The following is a 25,465-nucleotide window of genomic DNA, read 5'->3' as shown; positions in this document are numbered from 1 at the left end:
ACTGACATGCAGTACGCGAAGGTCTGCGTCCTGGTCTTGTACAGATTGCAAGGACAGTATAAGAGCTTGTCACTGCTTTCCCACGATGCAGCATTGCGGTGTTAGACCTGTGTACATGTGGTGCGAGGACGATCTCCCTCCGATCATCAGCAGGAGGCCACGGTGAAGCTCTGGATAGGTTCCACAGCCAAGATAGGTGACCTGAGTTGACGCAAAGTAGTGGTGCCAGATCTGTGATTTGACGTGTATACAGATTGAAGCACGCCCGAGCTTATTCAGACGTCTACGCTGGGTCATCGATTTCAGTCTCCTTCATGCGCGAGGCCGCGCTCGCCGCGATTTCCTGATATATTTCACCAATCTCAGCCAGTGCTAGAGCCTCGAATCGTTCTCGCCAGTGTGACCAACGTCCGAGGGACAGACCATGACCGCCCTGTGCCAAGACATCTGCTGCAGCACTTTCTACTCCAGAACGACCAGCGCAGAAGCGATAGAGCTTTACGCCGCCGGTTCTTGTCCACATTGCTGCCGCGGGCAGATACATAGCAGTCCTTTCGGTTTTCTGTGGCTTCACCGCGTCACCAAGGGCGAGATCAAACGCTTCGTACGCATGAAATACCATCCCGAAGTCGGGAGTAGAGCGCGTGGAAATTGTTGCAGCGAACGCCGTTGCATTATGAAAGGACGGGGCTTGCTTCAGCCAGTCCTCAGCCTCTTCTTCATCATTATAATCCTCAACATGATCGATGTCTAGGTTGACAAGTCAGCGATTGGACAAGGAGTTCCTGGAGCGTCCAGTACTGACCAATGCCATACTCTCCAAACGTTACGCCAGACTCAGGAAGACCTGTCCAATACGCTTGCCCATCGACATTCTTGAGCGGCTGACCGCTATCGTCAAGCACTGGCGGCAGGGAGTATAAAGCTATGAGGAGATCCGCCAACGCCCCAGCTTTCGAGCTCCCAAAGTGGCGGGTGGCCTCGCAGATGTTGCACCAGAGGCTGCCTAACTTATAGTAATCCGATGCTTGCTGCATTTCGTGCTTGACATACGTCTCGTAGTTGGAAGCAATCGAACGAGCGCCTTCGGCCGGATCTATCGTGTCGTCAATCGGGCCTTGGATGGTTTCAAAGACTGCTTCTTTCTTGGCATCCACCGTCTGCGTGGCGCACACACGCTTGGTCCAGAGCTGTGTAGACATCGGTTTGGAGTCGTGCTTGTGCGAGGTGCAAACAAAGAAGTCGTCTTTAGGAAGTGTTCGATTGAGATCAGGCCACGCTCGAAGGAAGCAGACTAGGAATTTACGCCAGGATTGTTTCCATCCAGACAGGCTGCTATAGTGTCCCATCTAATTGTGAAGGACTTGAACCGAGCTGCTATAGCTTAAATTTTATCTAATATGCTTTAATTAAGCTACTAGCGCAGCTAATGAAGGTTATCTTAATACAAACTACTACCTTATTATAAATCCACGTAGCAAACTATAAAGAACTATTACTAAAGTCTATTAAATGTTTTATAAAGCTTTTATAACTTATTTTTAATAATAGTATAAGGTTCTGCTATAGATACGTAGGGGATATACCTGTAATAAGGGGCTATAGTATAAGGTTTCTGGCGTAGTTACGTAGGGGATACGTATAAGGTGTCGTACTACATCTATAGTATCCTGCACGTAACCGCAGGGGGACCGCAGGCTGTCTGTAGTCTACTATAGTTACGTAATATGTTCCGGCCCCCCGTAGGGGGTCCGTAGGGTGTCTAATCCGGACACCTAATAGAATATATTAGCTCCCGCATTAAGCGAGGGGGCTAAGGAGAGGAGATAGAGGAAAAGGAAGTAAAGACTTCCTTCTCTTCTACTCCTTAAGTTTACTATCGTTACTATCGTACTAGATACCGCGTACGTACCGCTAGCGTAGCTAGGGTACGTACGGCGAGTACGCTCTTTAATTTATCCCTACCCTCTTCCTTACTATAACCCCTTCGTCGTAGCCGTATCCTCTACGTAACTACGCCGGAAACCTTATAGAGTAAACTTTATACCCGTCTTCGGGGTAGCGACTCGGAGGATAGGACCGAAGAGAGTTCTTCGGTAAGGCTTAGTACCTTTATAAGGAATCGAGCCGCTAGCGGAAGACGTGCGTTTAGGAATTAAAGACCTAGGCGACGTTAAGGATAGAGATAGCGACGAGCCGTAGGGCGGAACCTCGTACTATCCTATACCCGTAGCGGAATAGCCGCTTCTAAGGGAAGAACAGACTATCGAAGAGATAGAAGCTTAGCTAGCCTAAGTATAGGAAGAGTAGCGTCGATTAATTCGAGAGAAGATCTACGCTACTTAAGCCCGTAACGCTATCCTCGCTAGCGCTAATTCCGAGACCCTAGGGGGTAATATCGCTAGATATGCTATATCTATACCGTAGAGGGTTATCGGCTAGAAGCGTAACCGTTCGCCGGATAGCTATCGATAGTATAGCAAGCGGCTAATTAAGGAGCTACCCCTTTATAAGGGCAAGTCTATTAAGGAGCTAAGTACGTTACTAAAGTATTAACTAACTACAACAACCTTCGTAGGATTAACACTATATAAAAGCTTAACCCTCGCTAGGCGCGCTAGGCTATCTTCTTAGGCTAGTTTAATTTCGATATTACTTATCGACTAGGAAAGACTAACCTAGCGGATTAGCCGTCGAGAAGACCGGACTACTAGACTAAGAACTAGGCAGTTAATATACTCCTTCTAACTCTCTAGAATAAGCTTAAGCTAGTAGATAGCGAGACGATCCGTAAAGCTACGAGGATCGTACTCGCTCGAGTAGGAAAGGTTAGCGGATATCTAGGGACCGTAACCGCACGTATGCCGTATACGGATCTAAGGCATACTTCGCCTACGGAAGATTATAATATATCTACCCCTAATACTAGTACTACTAAATGTATATAGTACGTACTACGCTTTATAGCTAGATTACTAGTAACGAGCGAAATTATAACTATAGATATAGGAGTTAGCTTCCTTTAAGCCGTCGTAGAATTATAGCCGAAAGATAGCTTCGTATAGGAATAGAAGGAAAAGTAAGCCCGTACTCCTAGTAGGAGGACTTAAGTTTAGAAACTTAACTAGAATAGCTTACTTCGGTTTAAGGGAAGACTATATATCCCTAATAAACCCGCTCTTCGGTAAGAAATCCTTACTAAAAGCTATAACTCGAAGTTAGTAGAATACTTCGGATTTTATAAGACTAAGGCGCTTACGAACCGTACGGTATACTAGCTAGAAATAGACTCCGATGTTGTAGTATTTATAAAGAGCTATTAAGTATACTAGCGTAATAAGGCTCTAAGAACTATACCGTTCGGAGAGCTTACTTCGCTACTAGTCCCTTCGGATATCTAGGAGGAGATATTACTAGACCTTATTATAGGTCTACCTTCTTTAAAGCTTCGTAGTAAAGTATTCGACGTAATCCTAGTAGTTATAGACCGGCTATTAAAAATAGCCTTATATATACTAGTAACCGAACGCTAGAAGGCTAGCGACTTCGCTAGAATCTTCTTCGATAAAGTCGGTTCTAAGTTTAGCCTTCCTATTAGTATTATAAGCGATAGAGGATCGCTATTTACCTTAGCGTTTTAGACCGAAGTCTGTTTCTAATACCGGATAAAACGCTAACTAAGTACCGTATATTATCCGTAGATAGATAGCTAAATAGAGAGGTAGAACTAAACCTTAGAAGCGTACCTACGGATATTCGTTAGTAAATAATAGGACGTATAGGCGTCGATGTTACTATACGCTAAATTTGCGTATAACAACTCGACGTATACTAGCATATTAAAGACTCCTTTCGAAATAGTATTAGGCAGACATCTAAATTAGTCTAGCCTAAACGAGGGCGTTTATTATAAAGGGGAGGCGCCTACTGCCGTCGAGAGATTATAACATATCTAAGAAGTTCGGAGAAGCGCTACGGACTACCTACGGTTAGTATAAGATTAGTAATAGCGCTACTATAATAGCAAATATACTCTATATATATTCTAGCTAAATAAGTACGTATTACTAAACGCGAAGAACTTAAGGATAAAGGTGCCGAGTCGAAAGCTAGCTACGAAGTTTATTAGTCCTTTCCGGATTGTCGAGAGGCTTAGTACTTAAGCGTACCGCTTAGAGCTACTACCCTCGTATAAGATCTATAACTCCTTCTATATATCTCTCTTAAGACCCTTCTATTAGCGTATAGGGAGTAAGATAGTAAATACTAAAGCTCTAAAGCTAGCGCCTAATAGCGATAATGTAAGGTGTCGTACTATATCTACAGTATCCTGCACGTAACCGTAGGGGGACCGCAGGCTGTCTGCAGTCTACTATAGTTACGTAATATGTTCCTGCTCCCCGTAGGGGGTCCGCAGGGTGTCTAATCCGGACACCTAATAGAACATATTAGCTCCCGCATTAAGCGAGGGGCTTAAGGAGTAGAGATAGAGGAAGAGGAAGTAGAGACTTCCTTCTCTTCTACTCCTTAAGTTTACTATCGTTACTATCGTACTAGATATCGCGTACGTACCGCTAGCGTAGCTAGGGCATGTACGGCGAGTACGCTCTTCGACTTATCCCTACCCTCTTCCTTGCTACAACCCCTTCGCCGTAGCCGTATCCCCTACGTAACTACGCCGGAAACCTTATAGATAAGGTCTTCGAAGTTAAAAAATTTCTTAGTAAGAGGAGAAGAGGCGGTAAGATAGAGTACTTACTATTATAGAAAGAATATAATTCTAAATAGAATTAATAGATACTAAAGGATAACTTTAATTCTATAGAAGAGTTACTATAGAAGTAGCGAAGTCTATAAAGGAAGTAGAAGAGGTAAGAAGTAGATATAGTAAGTATATAGTTATAAATATAATAACTACTTATACTTTTAGAAAGACTTAAAAAATATAGTAATATAACTACCCTTTATAATCTAACCTTTCTTTAACTAATTTACTTTATTAAAAACTCTTTAAGAAATAAACTAAATTAAGAAAACCCTATAAAAACTCTAAGAACTCTAGTAAACGCTAAGTATAGTATATAATAAGTATATATACTATATTATAGCTAAAGCTAATAAGGTACGCTACTATATATAGGTAGACGTTATATAGTAAGGCTACTACCTAGTTGTTAGGTATAGTAGAAGGCTTCTAGGTACTAACCTTCTAAGTAAGAAAAGAGAAGGGGGTAGAGAGCGTAGCTAGTAAAGTAGACTTATTACTAGTAGCTTCCTCCTACTACTCGCTAGTAGAGGTATTAACGAGGTTAGCGATAGTAGTATCCTTAGGCTAAGGTAAAGCCTTATAACCGCTAGAGATAAGACTAGTAAGCTAGATATAGCGCTCGTAGCGAGTATAAGCTTACTATATCTCTCTAGCCTACTTAGCCTCCTCCTTATTCTAATATACTACTTCCGTCGCCTAGGCGTAAAATATATATATAACCTCTTATAGGTCTTAGTAGCTAATATAGCTTCGGTCTACTACTTAGTAAATAGGGCCGATAATACTACTAATAGCCTATAGGCGTTATACGGAGTTATCGTATCGAAGTTAGATACTATAAAGTTATAATAGAAGAGGCTTACTAGGCTACCCTCCTTACCTATAAATAGTAGTAGCGATAGTAATTACTAGACTATTATAGCTTTCGCTATTACGCGTACGCCTTCTATAAGCTAAGTAAAGGTCTTTTTATTTAACTTCTTACTTCTAGGCTCCTCGTCTACGAACCACGAACCGCGTACGCTTTATAGACGACTCCTTAGCTCTACCGCTACTTTTACGCTTATTACTAGATATTATAGCTAGAGTAGTAGGTAGGCGGGAGGGAGTAATAATAATATAGGTACGGCGGCGATATAGGGTAGCGAACTCCCTACTAGTAAGAATAGTAGGAGAGGGCGGCTAGATCTAAGGCTAAAGAGTACCCTCTAGAAGTACGCCGCTTATACGGTCCTAACCTACTAGAATACGAGGGCGAAGGCCTAAGAAGATATAGCTTACTATAAACGTATCGCTAGATATAGAGTTATTAGACTTACTATCTATACTTAGGTTATTAATATTAATAAAGTCTAAATTAGACTTATCTACCTCCTCTACTACTATAGCCTTAGTATTATATACGGACCTTCTACTTAAACGTAAAGGCGTTATAGGATCGCCGCGTAGAGGTAAGTTAGGTCTTATACTACCTAAGCTAACGATCTTAGATACGCTACTAGAGGTACGCTAAGAGGGAGTATACTAGTTAATTATAGTACGTAGTACTAGGAGCGACGTAGCTAGGACTTCCTTAGTACGACTACGCGTTATATTCTTCTATAGGAAGTTAGTATATAGTTCGTAAGGTAGAAGGATAAGTTACTTACTATAAAAGTACTACTAGTACGACGAGTATTAGAGGTTTACGCTAGATAAGTACTATCGCGTATTACCTTACGGTCTACTACTAGAGATATATACTCCTATACGGAGCGAGAGCGGCGAGTAGGTATACTAGTATTCGTACTAGAGCGATTAGTATTTATCTTAAACTTACGTAGCTTATAGGCGAGTATACGTAAGGCTAGACTAATATCTATAGCGGCTTAAAGAATATTATCGTCGGCTAGTACGCGCTACGTAGTAACGTTAATAGTATAGTACTAGGCCTAGTACGCCCTAACGAAGCTATTATATAACTCTAATACTTTAGTAATACGACCGTTAAATCTTAGAGAGAGCTATCGTAGTTAGCTATCGAATCGTATATAGGATTTTATTAAAGGTAACTTACGAGTTTATATCTAGCTCTCTTACTACTAGAATAGTACCTATATACCTTATAGTCTAGTCGCTCGTAACGACGGCCTATAGTAATACTCTTAGTATACCTCTTATAGGTAGAGTATTTAGCCTTAGTATTAGGATCGGCTATAGCTATAGACTATTCCTAGATAGAGTTATTCTTAAATATTAATAACGTAAACCTAGTAGGTATAATCCCTTAGTATACGCGCTAGGTATAGTAATTATAGTTAATAATTACTACTTATAATTAGATTATATCCTATAAATATACTATATAGGATCCGTAAGCCCTTTAATATATCTATATATATATAATATCTTACTAATCTTAGTATAGATATTATAAGAGATATATTAATAATAAGAGGGAGCTTATAAAGACTATTAATATAAGATTTAAAGTTAGAGTAAGAGTAAGAGTAGAATTAGACCTACTTATTTCTTAATATATATATATAAGTAAATAATAACGTAGGAGCCTCGATATCTACTTAACTTACGTAAATAGCTAGCTCTAAGTATATATAACTCGCTAAGTACTTAAGTACTCTTAGTAGCTATCCGTAAAGTAACTAAGGTATATTTATAAGATAAATTCCTAATTTAGATATAAGTTTAACTATAGTTATAGTACTATAAACCTATAAAATACTATAAAGTATTCTTATAGTTAAGCTAGAGATCTCTATAGGAGATACCTATAGTAAGGCAAAGCGAAGTAAAGCCTATATTCTCTACTATAGGCCTAATAAGGACCTTAGGCGTAAGAGGAGGTATCTATAAGATATTATATTATATCTATAGTATCCTATACGTAACTATAGAGGGACCGTAGGCTATCTATAGTCTACTATAGTTATATGATATATTCTAGCTCCTTATAGGGGGTTTATAGGGTATCTAATCTAGATACCTTATAGAATATATTAGCTTCTATATATAGTAAGGGAGCTAAGAAGAGGAGATAGAAGAAGAAGAAAGGCGAGCCTTCCTTCTCTTCTACTTTTTAAGTTTACTATTATTACTATTATACTAGATATCGCGTACGTACCGCTAGCGTAGCTAGAGTACGTATAGTAAGTACGCTCTTCGACTTATTCCTTCTCTCTTTCTTACTATAACCTCTTCGCTATAGCTATATTCTCTACGTAACTACGCTAGAAACCTTATAGTATAGATCTTATATAGTATACTTATAGTATATACCCTAATTATAAGTAGTAATTAATAATTAATAATTAATATAGCTAGTACTTATACTAAGAGGATATACTTACTAGGTATTATAGTAGTACTTTTTAAAGATAGCGCTATATAGAAGTAGTTCTATACTACTACCGACCTAGAGGCTAAGGCTAAGTTCTCTATCTATAAGAGGTATATAAAAAGTATTACTATTAGCTATTATTATAAGCAACTAGACTATAAGGTATACGCGTACTACTCTAGTAGTAAGAGAGCTAGCTATAAACTTATAAGTCGCTCTTCTTAAGAACTTATATATAGTTCGATATCTAACTATAATAGCTTCCTCTATAGTTTAATAGCTATATTATAGAAGTATCTAAACTATATAATACTTTTATTAGAATATATTAGGCTTAGTACCGCTCTATTAATATTACTATAGAACGCGTACTAGACGACTACGAAGTTCTCTAGGCTACCTTAGACGTAGGCTTAGCTTAGTATACGCTTATACGTAAGCTACGTAAATTTAAGACTAATACTAACTAGTCTAGTAATAATACTAGATTACCTACTTATCGACTATACTTATTATAGAAGTATATATCTCTAATAGCCGATCGTAACGCTATATATAATAGTACCTATCTAGCGTAGATACCTAATACCTACTAGTTAGAAGGCGCCTTTATAGTAAGTAACCTATTCTTTTACCTTAAGGGCTATATACTAACTTCTTATAGAAGAATATACTACGTAGCTAGACTAAAGACGTCCCCGCTACGTTATTTTAGTCGCTACGTATAACTATTATCTAATATACCCTAACCTAGCGTACTTCTAGTAGTATAACTAAGATCGAGGGTGCCAATCTGCACTTGGGTGGGAACAGGGTGCAAAGCGAGAACGGTAGCTACTTCATCGAGGCAAGTGTATTTGGTTAGAGTAGTAGGAAGGACTCTCCGCTGACTTCAACAATACAGCCAACCATCTTCACGGACGTGAAGCCTCACATGAAGATCATGCGAGAGGAGATCTTCGGTCCCGTCGTCGCCATCGCCAAATTCAAGGACGAAGAAGAAGTGCTCGAGCTAGCCAACGACACTACGTACGGCCTCGCCGCCGGCATCTTCACCAAGGACTACGAGCGAGCCATACGTGTGACCGGTGCGCTGAAAGCCGGGACAACGTGGGTGAATTTGTTCAATTTCGTGCATTGGAGCATGCCATTCGGCGGGTACAAGGAATCCGGCATTGGTCGTGAGTGTGGTGATGCTGCTCTGGAGAACTACACCGAGATCAAGACGGTTTATTTCAATATGGGTATGACTGCACCACCAACTGGTTCAAGAGCTGCTGGGGATGCCTAAGTGTACGCAGCATTAGTCGATCGATGTAGAGTAGCGATTGTGAAAACCAATGAGTTGTCGTCAGCTTGCAATCGAAACATCGTGCTTTACCCGTTCTTTCATTTGTGTTGACGCCGAAGAACCTCATTGACTGTTTTTGTGCGTCGCCTCATCCTTCATATCCGTAACATGTATCAGTTCACGAAGCCACGAAACTCGGCAATGCCAAGAAATACGCTTGCCCAGCAATTTTGGTGACGAAGGTAAAGTCGGGACATGCCCGGCTTCATCCGACCCCCCTCGCTCTACAATGCTCCCATATTGAACTATATGGATCGTGATGTGGGCTATGACAAGCACATGATCCGAGAAGATGTTTAGACTGCAGATAGCACGTTCTTGAACACGCATACGCCTTCAAAAACCGGTTGACAATCTCCTCCAACTGTGGGAGCGACGGGATGATCAGTGGGCGGTTTAGACGAAGAGTTGCTGGACAAGGAACACCAGATGCCTTCACAAGGCTAGATGGAAGTCTGGCTAGAATGCAGCAGTACGTAATGCAGGAGAAAAAGGCGAGCAACAAAAGCCAGCCATGCATGTGAATATAGCAACGGAATCATGGAAAGTACAACTCACATATGGAATACGTCCTCGTGCGCGTGGTCGGTCAAGACTTGGCTGGCAATAGTATGGATCAAGGGAGTGTAATAGCGCAGCTGGATAATACTGGCAGCTATCTACGGTAGGTCGAAAGTGATGTCCAAGGTCCAGGTCGCTGACTACGCTATACTCACCCCTCGAGATATGCTCCTCCCAGCTTTGTGCCGCAATATAATGATCAATTATCCGAGAGTCCTGTAGTCCGTCAAGAATCCTCAGCTTCATCGCTTCCACCGACCTCGCCAGACCCCGGCTGGTACCAAAATCTTCCAGCCTCGTTGACCTAGAACAAACTATTGAGAACATTCCCGCGATTGGGTCATCAAGCAGCCGATTGCTTAGAGCACCTCAGGCTTCTCAAATACGTCACTGGCTTCGCAAAAGGTCGCTGCCCGCCAGGAGAGCGGGATCGGCCGCTGAAAGCTCCACGAGCGGGTACACAAACGCGAAATTCCCCGCCACCTTCCCCTTTCTTTCTTCAAGTGCGAGAGAGAGGATCAGGTATGTACTCCCCATCAGGCGGCGGCGCGGCGGCGCGTTGACAATGAGTGAGAGTGAGGCTGACGCATGCATAGATTGTTTCCAGTGACACGGACAACGCGATTTCGGCTGGGCAAGTGAAGCAACACAGCGCTGAGCGCGACTACACAGTAGTCGAGGGCCTCCCTTCCTCACTTCTCCCCGAGGTGGTTGACCGCAGCTTTGCACTCGATCATCGACCAAGGGTCAAAAAGAACCCCCATCCGCCCTCACCCGATACAGACATTTTTTAAGCATGTCTTCTCCGACGAATCCTTCTTCTGGTCAGCCTTCTGGCGCCAAAGGCAATGGCAATGGCAAGGAAGTCGTTATGACCGATGCACCCCCGGTAGATATCGGCACCCTGGACGCATTTGCGTTATTCGGAGCGGTCAACCGTGAGCGCAAGAATATCCAAGGCTTCAGAATGGGTTGGCTCAAGCGTGCTTTGCCTGAAGAGGTGAGCTACTGGAACGCAGGCATCGACAAATTTCCAGCCGAGTTGCGCGGTCAAGAACCTCATGCAGAGATTATGTACCCAGAATACCTCGACATTGACGAGAAGAAGCGCTTCCCGATGAACACCGTTCACTTCGGCGAGCAGATGTATCGTGGGCACGACGTCGCCAGGTTCCCACTGAAGATTGGTAACGGCAAACCCAAGCAAGCTACGGAGTGGCGTCACTGCGCGGTCTACCTGCCTGAAGTTGTCCAAGATGATGTCAAGAACAAGACCTACGGCACCACAAACAGTGCATATGCCCATGAGAATACGGCAGACTCGACCGATCTCAGAGACGCCAGGTATCGTATCGTGCCAGACACGCAGCGGCCGTACGTTCACCTGCAGATCGTGGTTGAGCGCACAAGCAGCATGGTCGATGATCCAGACAAGCCTGGCGAGCAGAAGGAATCTGTCAAGACCAAGACCGTGCATTGGCTTTGTTTCGCCGAGGCCTTTAAGCATACGAAACCAGATGGATCGCCAGATCTGAACCTGCACGTCCAACTTGGTGACGACAAGCTTCTGCAGCACAGTGTCCCCAAGGGCGATCTTGCGCTTTCTCAGCTTCTTGAAAAGAAGGACTTGGTATGCACGCAGCTGATACTCCCCTCAAACAGGGGTATTGTCTGGAAAGACATCTCGCCTGAGGACCGCGACGAATTGTCCAAGGCGTGGATGGAGCAAACGGTGCTCTCACCCGGTCAAAAGCTGGTACGTGACCTAGACGATGCTCGGCAGATTGTTCTGTTTGCTGAGCTTAAGAACGAATTGGCGCCACAATACCGCCAGTTTGTTGAATTCTCGCGTGCAGTCTTCTTCGCCACCGCTCATCTCGGCAGCTTTTGGTATTATCACCTCGTCAATCCCGAGGCAGGAATCCATACCGAGAAGTATCCCTTCAAGGCTGTCGACCCGCCAAGATGGCTCGTTCAGCAATGGCGCATCAAGCAAGTGAATGGCACAAATGTCAGTGCCCAGCCCATCGAGTGGCTACCATTCAACAAGCCTGCTGGGAGCCGATATCCAGATCTGGATACGTACGCATTCGAGCTGCGCCTTGGAGTTGCTCGCGAGGCACACAAGAGCGACAGAGACTTCAGCCAGACCCTCGACAGGTCGGGCATGAAGGATGCCGGCCAGGAATACATCCCTATGCATGATGGCGAGACTGTTGCCGAGTGGAACGCCAAGAAGATCCGCGTATACGGCCACTTCATGAACAATCCCCAGAATAAGGACGTTCTGGTCAATATCTCCATGCAAGGCGGCCACAACGAAGCGGGATCGATGAAGATGCCAGGCTACGATCGCAAGATTGTGCTGGGTCTCAACTACGGGGGTTACGACTGCTTCTTCACAGGCAGCATACTCGATGACATTACGAATTCGGGCGCTCAGATGACTGCACTGGTCACAGCGAAGGCCGGCAACAAGATCGCTGTGCCGGACAGTTCCGCCGAGAAGGGGTACCAACTCATCCTCGACTTTCCGGATGATCCTACGGCCAACAATCGCTCCCTGAATGCTGTCTCCCTCATGCAGAAGGGCCAGAAGAGGCGAGTAGGTGTGTTCATCCCAGAGATTGCGCTTGGAGCTCCACGCCCACGGGACCAGCAGACTGCATGGCTGCACAAGCATTTCAGGGGAAATCCTGCAAAGCACACGGCCTACCATGCTGAGCTCGATCGTCAGGGGCTCAATGACAAGCAGCGTGCTGCAGCGAACGATCTCGCCAGTCCCACAACCACCGGCGCGTTTGGTCTCTGGGGCCCCTACGGTACTGGCAAGACGAAGGCACTTGCAGCCGTCGCCAAAGCTTTGGTTGCCACAGATACCAAGGTTATGATCTGTGCCAGCCAGAATGAGGCTGTCAATCGGTGTCTGGAGGTCTTTGTCAAGGATTTGCCGCCGAGTCTGGAAGCCACTGCATTCTGTCGCTTCACCGGTGCTCTCAGGCGTATCTCAACGCATGATGACACAGCCGAGGACAAGTCCGAGGACTCCTACCTGCCATCGGATCGGTACATTGGTTCCTGGGCTGACAGTATGGCTGCGCAAGACGAAGAAGCCCGGAACAATCAAATGGCCTCGATCTTCGAGATGGCTGCTGTCAGTACTGGTAAGATGGGCAACAGCTCGCAGATTGCCGATCCTCATGGGTTCGGTAAAATGAAGCTTGCGTTCGTCGAGCATCTTGCCGCCTCGACTCCTGCCGACATCCAGAAGACGCGCGTGGTACGAGCCGGCAAAAACTCTGCCAAGGAGGCCAAGGCCACCCACGACTCGGCACGCAAGTACCTTGAGGCTCTACACAAGCTCCGCCAGGGTACCGAGTCGCTCAGCAAGAAAGAGTCCAAGGACTTGCGCGCCGAGTTCCGTGGCCTAGATGAGTATTGGACCACGGTCTATGTCTCTCGCTGGGTGAAGGCCATCTTTGTGACCAACAGCTCCTCGTGCCACGAGTCCTTGCTCGATAGCTGGAGGCCCGAGGTCATCATCCAGGATGAAGCCGGCCAATCCACTCCTGCTGATGCCATAATCCCCTTGGCATTCTTCATGGAGTACATCAAGCTGTGGATCATGACAGGCGATCCCAAGCAGTTCAAACCGACGCTGACCTCCAAAGGCGCAAACGAATCCGAGATGTCGATGATCGAGTCCATCTACACTCGCGAGATCCTGGCAGAGCCCAAACGCATTGACTGGGGCTTCTTGAACGTGCAGTATCGCCTGGATCCTCAGCTGTCCGCGTATCCGAATGCGACGCTGTACAAGAATCTGAACATGGTGGATGCTCCCAGCACTGCCATTGTCACAGACCTTCAGAAGCGGATCACAGCGAGCATGAAGCCCTTCAAGGATCAGAGCTTGTGGAATGGTCGCTTCCGGGTCGGCATCGACTTCAGCGCAGACGGCGACAAGTCGGAGAGGTGGGAATCCTCGACCTCCATGTACAACCAGAGTGAAGGTGCGTGGATCGTTGACACGGTCGCTGGAATGGTGAAAGCCGGTATCTCACCTGCGGACATCCTCCTCATCACACCGTATGACGGTCAGCGCCGCTTCCTTCGCCGCGAGCTCCATGGTCAGAATACCGAAGTGCGTGCTCGCGAGGTGCGGGTCATGTCAACGTACTCTTCCCAGGGTCACGAGGGCAAGATTGTGTTCTTCAGCCTTGTGAAGAACGTCCCGGGCAACCCAGACAGTTCGGCATTCCCCACGACGGATGAGTGCATCAACGTCGGCATCACGCGGCCGCAAGACTGCTTGTTTCTCGTGGGTCAATTGGTGCATTATAAGCGCCACTTGAATGTCAAGGACAGGAAAGGTCTTTTGAAGAGTGATAACCGCAAGTATTTTGCGGGTCTCATCCACGACCTTTTCGAGAAGAAGGACGTCTTCCGTGGCCTCGAGTGGGACGAGGTGCTTGCCAACCCGGGCAAGGTGATGTACGACGGCTCCATCGTCTACCGAGGCGGTTATCTCAAGCCCAAGGCTCCAACTTCGGTTCCTGGCGCCGCGACCAGCCACGCTGGGGCATCTGGTCGTGCCGACATCCGTGAGGAGTCCACCTTGGGCGCCTTCGCCAAGAAGCCAAAGACGTCCCACGATCCTGCATCCGAGCCTGCCAACCGCGGCCGCGGCAATGCTTGGACTCAAGGCCGTGGTCGTGGTCGTGGAGCTCGCGGTGGTGGTGGCGCACTATAGGCGGTAGAGGATATAGTAGATTAAATATATTATATAATAATAGTAGGTAGTACGTAGAACGGTATTTACGTACGCTAGATAATAAAAGCTTATTCTATACTACTAAAATACTATTATACTATACTTTACTATTAAAAGTAAGTATTTATTTTGTATTAATACTATAATCTCCTATTAAGATAGAATACTTTACTTCTATATAAAATACTCTATATATATATAGCGAGATCTACCCTACTATACTACTTCCTTTCTAACTATATTATCTACTACTATAAGTATAACTATAAGTACTATAACTATATCTTCTCTTTATACTAGTTATAAGTTTAGTTTATCTACTTTTATTAAGATTAATAAGGCTTATATAAGTAGACTATTAGCGTATTTACCTTATAGTAAAAATCTTAATAGCGGCCTAAATTATTAAGAGCGTTAGTATATATTACTATCCTATATAAGGATCTGTTTTCTTTTTACTATCTATAAACTTATTATAGTCTTTAAGTAATATAATAAAGTTTGTTAAGTAATTATATCTATTATTTAAGTTCTCTAGCTATAAGGCGAATAGTTTATAGTTACTCTTCTTAGCTATAGTATAAAACTCTAAGGCGCTAATAGTATAGATATTACTATCGAGCTACTATAGCTCCGTAGTAGTACTATATAAGTCTTATTATTCTTTTAATAGCTACTACTTAAATAGTATAGATAGTTAAACGTTATAGTTCTATCTCGAAATCTAAGTTTTATATTATACTCTTTAAGCTATAATATACTAAGTATAATATTATTACTATAAAGATTTGTAATATAGGCCTCGCTAGTATTAGTATAGCTACTAATTATTAAGGTTAAAATTATTACTTACTATATAGTAGTAACTCTACTATCCGCTAACCTTACTAATTTAGGTACTACTAGATTAATAATAGAAATATTATTCTATATATAGAGAAAGAGTTGGTAAATAGAGATAAAGCTCTATAGTTAGTAAGAGATTTACTATTCGAGCTACCTATATTTATTAATACCTTATACCTCTAAACTAAATATCTACTAGCTTTTAGTATCTCTAATAGATATAGCTATAGTTTATATACTTACTCGCCTTCTATTAACTTACTAGTAATCTATTTTCTCTAATCCTATAATAAAAATCTAACGCTACGACTTAAGCGCTAGATATACTATTTCCTAACTTAGTAGGTAGTAAAGTAAGAAGATCTAAGTTAGCCTTCGTACTAGTATAGAGGTTAGCCTTAGTAGCGTTAGTAGAAGTACCTATAGTATAAAGAGCTAGTAGGTTTTTAAAATAGAGAGCTTCCTTACTATAAGAGAAGATATAGGTATTATTAGTTCTATAGTAGCTCTATTTATAGTAACGCTAGTAGCAGCCCTTCTTATATAAGTAAGCCTTAAAAGTGTTAGTAAGTATTAAAGGTTCTTATTATAGTACTTATTAGAAATAATATAGTAGGTATCGGTTCTAGAGCTACTATTACTACTAGTATTACTACTCCTCGACTTACTCTTGCTTTTACTACTAGCTATTAAATCCTTATTACTCTTCCTACTCTTATTACTCTTCTTATTTAACTATATAATCTTATACTTAATATTATATATAAGACTATTTATCTTAGCCTATATTATATCCTTATAGCGAATATTAATAGTCTTATTTAAGTAGTTATAGTTAAGTTTACGAGCTAAATCTCTTATCTTATTAGTACTAGTCTTCTTTATATAGCTAGCGAGTTTATTTAGCTTAAGGCTAAATATAGACTAACTCTCTCTATTAGTTATCTTTAGATTATAGTACTTATTATAAGCGTCCTACTCTTCTTTATAGTCTTTAAAGCTATTATAAATCTCTAACTATAGTAAACTCTTAGATTTCTAGTACTAAATACTACTAATAGTAGTAATAAGCTTAAAAGCCGTATTGCTCGTATACGACTAGATATAGTCGAGCCGCTTAGTAGGCGTATTACCTATACTCTCTTTAGAATAGGACGCTCTTAGCTTTATCTATATAAGAAGCTTCTAAGGCTTATACTTAGTATAGTCTTTACTAGAGAAAACTTCTAGATCTAGGTAACGGGTATTATAATAAATAGTACTATAGTTACTAATATAGCTCTAGCTACCTAGAGTCTTAGCTTTAATATTTATAATACTAGCCTTCTTATAGGGAGGGAGTACTATTAATCGTTTCCTAGCTAGGGCGCTATTAAGGTTATTATTATTATTACTACTACTATTATTACTACTATCGCCTTCTCTACTACTATTACTAATATAGGCTCTAGCGCTCTTAGGAATAGTCCCGCTAGTATTCTAGCTAGTAGGACTAAGCTTAGAACTAAGCTACTCTATTTAATTACCTACTATCTATAGACTTATAGCTAGTTAGAGCGTATAAACTAGACTATAGAGATTATACTTTATTACCATATAGCTAAATATCTAGATAGCGCTTTAAAATAGAAGTACGTCCTACTATAGATATAGTTTTAGTTTAATAACTCTTTTAATATAAGTATAGATAAATCTCTAAATAAGATTTAACTTAGGTTTAAGTTATATAAAGTAAAAGACCCTTTAAAATATACTATATATAAACTTAAAATTATATATAAGAAGGTAGTAAATAGTATATCCTACGACTAGGCTATTATAAAGTAGAGATATAATAGGAACTATAGACTATAGAAATTATATATAGAAGATAATATATACTTAAAACTATCTACCTATTAGATTATTAAATCTATAAATAGGAGATTATTATAGCTATGTATAGAACTATTTATAGTTTAATAGATAGTTATTAACCTAGCTTATTACCTAGATCTACTAAAACTTTAGAAAATCTATCTAGTAGTATCTATTATAAAGCTTAAGCTAGTTTATTAATAGGTTAATCTATATAAATAACTATAAGTAGAAAGTACTTAGCTACTATAAGGAGATAAAGTAGATATATTACTATACTACTATATATACTTAGTAGGTAGGTCTTAATAATATATTAATAAGTATCTTATATACTAGAAAGATAGAGCTATAGTCTCTAAGTAGTAGATATATAAGGTAGTACTTCTAAATAGACTTATTTAATAGTTTACTTAGAATAATAGGTACTAACTACTAACGTTTAATATTACTATATATATCTATAATTAGCTTTACTTAGGAGCTTTACTTTATAGTACGTACTATTTATATATATAGATATTTTAATATTTTAATAATTTCTAATATCTTCTATAATACTTCTAATTAAGTATATATTTATACTTTATATATATATCTATACTTTATAATAGTAATAGCTTCCTTTAGTACTAATAAGAATTAGCTAGCTTACTATTCTAAGTAGTTAGGTAAGAGGATTAATAAGAGCTATAACTTACTAATAGATAGTAAGAAACTATTCTTTAGTAAGGCTACTATTATACGTAGAGAGAGTAATACTATTAAGCTTCTATATAATATTATTTAGAAGTAGATTAATAACTATAACTTCTTTATAGGTTAAAAGAAAAATAAGTATATAGTATAGTAAGCTAGTAAAATTAACTTTAATACTAAGTTCTTAATAAACTACTTTAATACCTTAAATAGAGCTTTTATAGATAGCGATAGCGTATTAATAGGTTCTAGTACTTTAGACCTAGTTCTTAGTAAGTTAGCTAAACTATTAGTAGTAATAGAGACTTAATTTATAAGAGTTAGTCTTAATATTCTTATTACTAAGATTGTACGTAAGGCCTAGTATAAAGGTTAGATAGAGCTTACTAATAAGACTATAATAGATCTAGGAATTAAATTAATATATTTTAAACTTCTAGATAGGGTTATAATAGTATAGGCCTAAGTTATTATTATAGCCTCTAATACTTATAAGAACTACTATATAGTAGATAACGAGGAGGAGGTAAAGGGTAGTAAGAGTAGTACTAGGAAGAAGCGTAGCCCTTCGATAGTAAATAAGAGTATCTTTTCTATAGGTATAGCTGCCGATACCTAGGCGTCGATACTCTAGGCGCTATAAGGGCCGATAGCGTAGTTAAGAAGGAATAGTAGTAGGCGTGGTAGTCGAGGCGGCGGCCAACCCCCTAGTGGCCCGTGGCAAGGCCGGGGTGGTCGTGCATCTCGCGGTGGTGGTAGCACTTGATCGATCCGCCCAAGTACACCCCTTCTCCCCCCTCGTCGATCGGGCTGACGTATCACTAGGATGACTCACAGCGTATTTTGGGTGGTCGGTTGGGAGTTGCGATACCTATATTATAATTACGAGGATTTTCTAATTTCTTAGTCGTAAGACTATATTTAGTATAGTTATTAAAGCTTAGGCGTTACGACTTTAGTATATAGTCTTCTTAATCTACTTACGACTCTAGCATCTCTATATTAAAAGAGTATATACTTATCGCCCGTAATCCCAAGCCGTTATAACTTGCACAAGGCCTATATCTTACATCTTCACCGTCGTCGACACTGTCGGAACAATTAGCTGCGGTAATTGCTAGTATCTACATTGCACAGCATGCTTAGTAATGAGCCCGGTGACTGGTGTTACACGAGACAGGTTCCAAGCGGTAGTGAGCGTTCACGCTGACTGTGGCCGTCCGGATGAACTCGTAGGAACAGTCCGGCCCTGTTTAGCGCTTTCACAATGGAAAAGCGTTTCCCCACCTGCAAAGTCGTATTGAGTGCTGCTTTCCCGTACCGCTGGCAACAGTGCTCCTGACCTCATCGGAACCTCGACAGATTGTTCCGATGGTGTATCATCAGAGTGGATAGTTGATACCGTCCCCGCGCTCCTTTGGGTCATTTCGGCATGGCTAGGCAATGCGTTCTCGATCTTGGCTATAAGCTGATTGATCTGCTCATGATGACCCTGCTGCTCTTTGAAATCCTCGAACCGTTGTATCAGATTCTCTACGTAGCTGACGAAGAGATCCTCGTTGTCGACAGGCCGCCACCAGTCGAATTCCAGTAATGCTGCCAATTCTGATTCTTCCGTGATCTTGATCACGTTGACTAGCCTGCCGTATGGTATCCAGCTTCTGTAGGCTAGTCGGTCTTTGGTCATGATCACGATCTTGTTCTTGCCTTTGATCATGGCCTGGTCGGGGTTATGCGTTGCTGCTGCGGTGGCCAGCAACAAGGGACGAAGCCGGCTGCGTTTTGGTAGTTTGCTGCCGACCAGTGATCTTCATTGCTAGTTGCCATGCTTTCAGTCGTTCGTGCTGTTGGATTTGACCTAGATGCATTTCTGGTAACGATCAAGTGCTACAGTTGCGAAGTCGGCGCCTCGCCGAATTCTTGGTCCATGAGTCGCCTGCTGGAATCGAGTACTGTATCATCTGACTTGAGTCAGTACTTTCCATTGAAAGGAGCGTCTAGTATGTCATGAGCTCACTTCACGAACCCGCCGACGGTCATGAGTTCCCAACCCTACACTCCTGCTCTGCCCCAATCTGATCCACGTGTCGCGTCCAAGATATCAAAGCGCCGTCCGAACGAAGAAAAAGGATTCAGTAATTCTTGCCATTAGCCACCCACCAAGGACAGTTTAACGCCATGTCCAGGGCGATTAAAAATGACGATGCAGAAACTCACCTTGTAGGTTTCACATCTGACAGGTTGGCCTTCAATCCCCTCCCTTCTGTCTCCGCTTGGCCATCTGAATCCGATCCCTGTGCTTGTTACATTGAGTGAAATATTGGAGGCCTGGCTTGACTTCATCTTGCTTTCGTTTATAAGTATCGCGTTTCAGCTGCGTACAACGCTCACATTGACGCACAGACGAAGATGAGAACTCCGAGGAGGCTTTCGTCTTATTGCAACTGTTGCAGTAACGTTGGCCTTGTGGCAATGCGATTGTCTCCTGCTGCGCTCTACGTGCTCGATAATGGTCAGCAGCCTTCTTCAAGCAGCGCTTGCAGGTCCGCATGGTAGAAGAAGAGAACTCAGCTTGTGCTAGGTCGTGGCGGCACGATCCACAAAACTGTAGACCCGCTCGAACGGCCTGCTCTTGGCAGTTTGTACACATGCCCTTCCTGTGTGACGTGAAGGCAGAATGAGCTTTGTGCTTGGCGCACCGCCCGCAATACTGTTGGCCCGATATCATGAACTCTTCCTTGCGCCTCACATATCGCTGCTTTTTCCTTAGTTGACAGTCTGTGCAAGAAGATGTAGTGTTGGAGACGAATGCCCAAGGATTCTTCAGTCTGCGACAAGAGCAGCATACCTGCCGAGAATCATGCTGCTTGGACTGCTCCTCTTGACAGTCACTACAAAGTTTGCTCACCGTACCATCAATGCTGTCGAAATGATCGATCGCGCGGAGCAAGCGACATCTATAGCACCAAGAGGAACTTTGGCTTTGGAAGGGAGATTCATGATTAGCAGCCTCGTCGACCCCGAGGTCGGGTGGATGACTCGCACATCTCACGGCCACGCTTGACGATTGACCCCGAATCCAGTCGGTGGCTTGTTCTTCCTGGCAAGCAAGCAGCTCACACGCACGTGCAGGATCGCGTGCCAGATTGATGAAGTTCCTTGTCCTGTAACTGGTGAGTTGAGCGGCTCGATTGTGTCTGCTATTCAACCTCCTCAGATCGAAGTTGTGGAAGTTGCTGGTATCGAGCCGAAGGTGTTGTACTCTGGCTACACTCTCCAGAAACTGCGCATGACCGTGGATGCACTGGAAGTTGTCGTCTCCCGTCCACTCTAGGGCGTCAGGATCATCGGCCAGGAATCGGATGTCGTCAACAGACACGGCGTCCGCCTCGTACAACCAGGCGAGCGTGGAGACGCTGTAGAATCCCCATGCTGTGACTGGGGTGGTTCCACAGTCGATACGGAAGTGGCTGGGATCGACGACGCACGATGCTTGTACAACCATGGTGATACTGAAGTTCAGATTTGGCCATCGACTTTGGAACATGCCCCAAGCGTCGTTATTGGTGGTGAGGCCGTTCCAGGCGTACATCAAGAGCAAAATCTCCAGCTTCTTCTCGTCGACTGCCCTGTCGTTGGCTTCATTCAAGAGTTCTACCACTTCTTCGTCATCCGAACTTTGAAACGGCAGCGACATGCTCGATCGAGGTGACATTGCATAGCGATACCAGCAACCATCCGGGTTTTGGAGTCCAGCGGCTAGACCTGCAGCATTGAAAACACGAGTGGGCATGGTGGATGTCGAATGGAATCGATAATGGTGCTCTTGCATCAGCTTTTCCGCAGCCTCTTCCAGACCATCGAAGGCTTTCACACATCGTTGATTAGCGCTGTATCGAGCGCAACTGACTCGCAAGTGATACCGAGCCTCGATATCATCGGGGATAGATGTACACATAACGGGATCTTCGAGGAGGAACTGTTGCGTCTCCCGGTCCAAAGATCGGCCTGGCCCAGACTGTATACTGTACGTTGTCGCAGCATCATCTTCAGCGTCGTCAGCCATTACAAAAGAGCTTGGTGTACTCTCAACAATGCTTGTCACTCTAGTGAGTATCGGGATAGCGTCACTGAGCTCACCGAGCTTGTCGCTAACGCCCTCACAGATTTGTTGGATCGTCAATGCTTGCCCTTGCGACTGCATGTATTCATAGATCGTTGTGCGATCGCAGACATCTTCTGGCTGAGTACCAACCGGATATATGTCAGTGACTCGGACGACTCCTTTACGTCTCTGACTCGGTTGAACTGGGCGCACGCGTGGGATGTACTTTGGTACCGGCGGACGCATCGTCTTCTCCACACCAGTAGCCGCAGTCTGGGACCTTGTCACTCTTCCCGTATCCTGAACGGACGCCTTACCCGCTGACCTCGCTCCCGCTGAACGTGGCTTCCTCGTCGGACGATTCTGCTGCGGCGAAGGGGTGGGGCCCCACGACAACGGCGAGCTATCACCACCTCCCGTGTTCTGCTCAGGTGGTGGCGAAGGAGACTCACCAGACGACGAGGAATGCTCCTCCACGAACAACGCTCTCGCCTCTTCACCCATCAATCTCACGCTCAACTCCCGCATGATGATCCAGCGCAAACTCTTGCCACCAAGCTCCGTCTCCGCCCACACCGGTTCTTCTTCTTGCATTACTGGCTCACCACGGATACTTCGCACAGTGCACAGCCAGGAGAAGAAGGCACAATCTGAGGTATTGACCTGTTGTGGAGAGGCAGCCCTCTGAACCGGAGCCCAGACGACCTTGTGCCAGCCCAAGGAAGGTCGCATTGAGATCAGATGAGCTAGCTTGGGTAGCTCCTGTCCGACAACATCCATGGCCATGCCCTTCAGCTTTCGACGTCCTTTCGTGTTACCAGGCTTCCGGCCCATTGAGTCGTGGAGGGTGATTGTACCTGCCGTCCTTTCATCGTTGACAGTCAGCAGCACATGGACCCAGTGTAGATCACCTATGTTATATATCAGCGACAGCTTATTCGTACAAGCCGGCATATCGGGCAACGGGAAGGAGTCAACGTCATGACCTAGCTGAGGGTTCATGACTTGCGGTAGGGCATCCGCAATCAGCCTCTCCAGATGTTTCACGCTTTCTGCGGTCGAGAGCTGTCTGACCGTACCTCGTTCCTCACCAGGTCCACTTCGTGCAGCGGTATTGTGGATGACGGATGGATCTGCAACATAATGGGTACTATCTGCTAGTCTAGCTTGCTCCTGAGCGATAGCCACCATGAATCCAACCAAACTATCAGTCGCCCAGGCATCGTAGCCTGTATCTTCCGATAGCAAGGTCATGATGTCGCCTGCCGTGAGGTTCTTTTGATACTCCTGAAAATCGGCGCCTAGATCTGCCGTCATCGTCGTGCGATTGATCTGACAGTCTGTTTCGAACTCGGCAGCCAGAGCGGTGTTCTCTAGATGTCTCAGGATCTTCACCATGGGCTCACCGAATCTATGGCCTTCGCTTTCGATATCCTCTGCTACTATGATTAGCCTGGCGAAGTCATCAAGTGATTCGTGGTAGTCGTTTTGACGTTGATTTTCACGACGCTCGGCATCTTCAATCTGCTTATTGACCTCGCCAATGTCATCAGGCTGAGCAGTCTCCAGAGCTATCGGTCCACCGTCATCTTCGTAGCTAGGAAACCAACCGTCGTCGCTAAGCATGACACCGCCGTCGGCATTGTCCTCGTCGTCTTCATCATCCTGGTCTAGCATAGCCAGCTCGGGTCCTGCTATTGTTGGGGTGATCTCTTCTTGCTGCTGATGTGCTGTCCCGCTGGCTGGCGTCTCTAGTACTGTCGGAGGAAGTGATTGCTTGGCCGGTGATGGAATCCTTGGGCTGGGCGTATGCTGTAACTCTGTCGGCCGTCTGTCGGTAGCTGGCGGCGAAACAAGCTTGGCTCCGTCCGTGGACTTCCCCGACAATTTCTCAGGGGTAGGATCCCTTGGAACGAACACCACTGATTCCATCGTCAGAGGTGCCATGCTGGTGGAATTTACGACATCCTGTGTGGGATCCTGCGGACGGCGATGGCTCGACCGAGACCTGCTTCGATAGCGTCGCGAGCCGTTAGCATGGTGTCCATGAGAAGGTGATCTTGACCGACTTCTCCGAGGATGTTCACGTCCTCGACTTACCGGCGACCTGCAAGGCGATCTCGAACCACGCCTGTGACTTCCAGGGCGTCTCCCACCTCGCTTGTAGTCGTTGTCGCTTCTGGCTCGATCGTCGTGACGAGTCTTATGATAGCGATCACGGCTCGTAGAACGGTATCTGTCATGATGGTGACGGCTGGAACGCTGGAGAGATCGTGACCTGGAGTGGCGATCTCGATGGCTACGATGCGAGCGCTCTGGTGATCTTCGCCTGTCACGATGAGCCGATCTTTGTTCTCTGGAGTCATCTCGCCTGGGATAGTCAGTACGGTCGCGATAGGTGGCCTGATCTCGCCGGGGTGAGGCAAGTCGACCGTGACCATCAGTATTGGACTGTCTGCTATCTCGTCCAGAGTATGTGGGCACATATTGATCTCGTGGATTGTTACGCTGCCGGACAAAGTCAGCCTCGAGCTCACTTGCCGGCTGGGCTCGACCCTCGAGCAGGTCAGCTTTTCTATTCCTGTGGATAGGATGGAAGCGACTTTGACGAGTCATGATGAGGAGGAAGAATGTCCTGACCTGATAAGGTGAGGACGTGCACTTAAAAGTGACTGATGATTGCACCGAGGTGACTAACGAGATAATCGTTTCGTATAGGCTGCACTAGGGCAGTCTATACTACGCGATGAGCGACACCCTGTACACCTTTTTCAGATGTCCACGCTGGTTTATACGCTGACCAGGTGTGCTAAGGAGGGAAGAGAAGAGAAGAAAGGACGCAGGAGATGAAGTTGAAGTCCACCAGAGTGGGTCTGACGTCTCGTGGGACAGGATGAGGAAGGAGCGCACGTCGACCGCTATTGCCATTATTATAATAGCACCTTACGAGTTACGACTACGATAGCTCGCACAAGACACATCCATCGGCCTCGTATCGAGTTTTGCGTAAATTGTAATGTCCCCTTGGCCAGGGGTGGGATGTTGAAGTGTGTGTGTGTGTATAACGAAGCCTGTCGTCCCTTCCTGCTTTGGATTTTGCGTGCGCAGGGACCCACTCCAGACTGTCGGTGAGTTTCTAGTTCCACCAATCAATCCCCTAAAAGTGT

At 44.2% G+C, this 25,465-nt stretch overlaps 5 protein-coding genes across 5 annotated transcripts; 2 read left to right on the top strand and 3 right to left on the bottom strand.

Moving 5' to 3' along the window:
* Window positions 1-283: 283 nt before the first annotated feature.
* LTS14_010223 (uncharacterized protein) lies at window positions 284-1,202 on the bottom strand (the record flags this gene model as incomplete). Its single annotated transcript, XM_064842900.1, has 2 exons — window positions 284-750; window positions 806-1,202. The coding sequence occupies 2 exons, from the start codon at window positions 1,200-1,202 to the stop codon at window positions 284-286; spliced, it is 864 nt and encodes a 287-aa protein (XP_064689463.1).
* A 7,837-nt stretch (window positions 1,203-9,039) lies between these two features.
* Window positions 9,040-9,716, top strand: LTS14_010222 (uncharacterized protein; the record flags this gene model as incomplete). The annotated part of the gene is made up of 2 exons (XM_064842899.1): window positions 9,040-9,349; window positions 9,574-9,716. 2 exons carry the CDS (start codon window positions 9,040-9,042, stop codon window positions 9,714-9,716), a joined length of 453 nt encoding a protein of 150 aa, XP_064689462.1.
* A 1,097-nt stretch (window positions 9,717-10,813) lies between these two features.
* On the top strand, window positions 10,814-14,770 carry LTS14_010221 (uncharacterized protein; the record flags this gene model as incomplete). Its single annotated transcript, XM_064842898.1, has 1 exon — window positions 10,814-14,770. One exon carries the CDS (start codon window positions 10,814-10,816, stop codon window positions 14,768-14,770), a length of 3,957 nt encoding a protein of 1,318 aa, XP_064689461.1.
* Window positions 14,771-19,360: 4,590 nt separating this feature from the next.
* LTS14_010220 (uncharacterized protein) lies at window positions 19,361-19,910 on the bottom strand (the record flags this gene model as incomplete). The annotated part of the gene is made up of 2 exons (XM_064842897.1): window positions 19,361-19,480; window positions 19,515-19,910. The coding sequence occupies 2 exons, from the start codon at window positions 19,908-19,910 to the stop codon at window positions 19,361-19,363; spliced, it is 516 nt and encodes a 171-aa protein (XP_064689460.1).
* Window positions 19,911-20,441: 531 nt separating this feature from the next.
* LTS14_010219 (uncharacterized protein) lies at window positions 20,442-24,784 on the bottom strand (the record flags this gene model as incomplete). The annotated part of the gene is made up of 2 exons (XM_064842896.1): window positions 20,442-24,306; window positions 24,399-24,784. The coding sequence occupies 2 exons, from the start codon at window positions 24,782-24,784 to the stop codon at window positions 20,442-20,444; spliced, it is 4,251 nt and encodes a 1,416-aa protein (XP_064689459.1).
* Window positions 24,785-25,465: the final 681 nt, after the last annotated feature.

Source organism: Recurvomyces mirabilis (assembly GCF_035927965.1).
Source record: "Recurvomyces mirabilis strain CCFEE 5264 chromosome Unknown scaffold_39, whole genome shotgun sequence".
NCBI classification, from domain to species: Eukaryota; Fungi; Ascomycota; class Dothideomycetes; order Mycosphaerellales; family Teratosphaeriaceae; genus Recurvomyces; species Recurvomyces mirabilis.
This window is presented reverse-complemented; position numbering and strand designations above follow the sequence as displayed.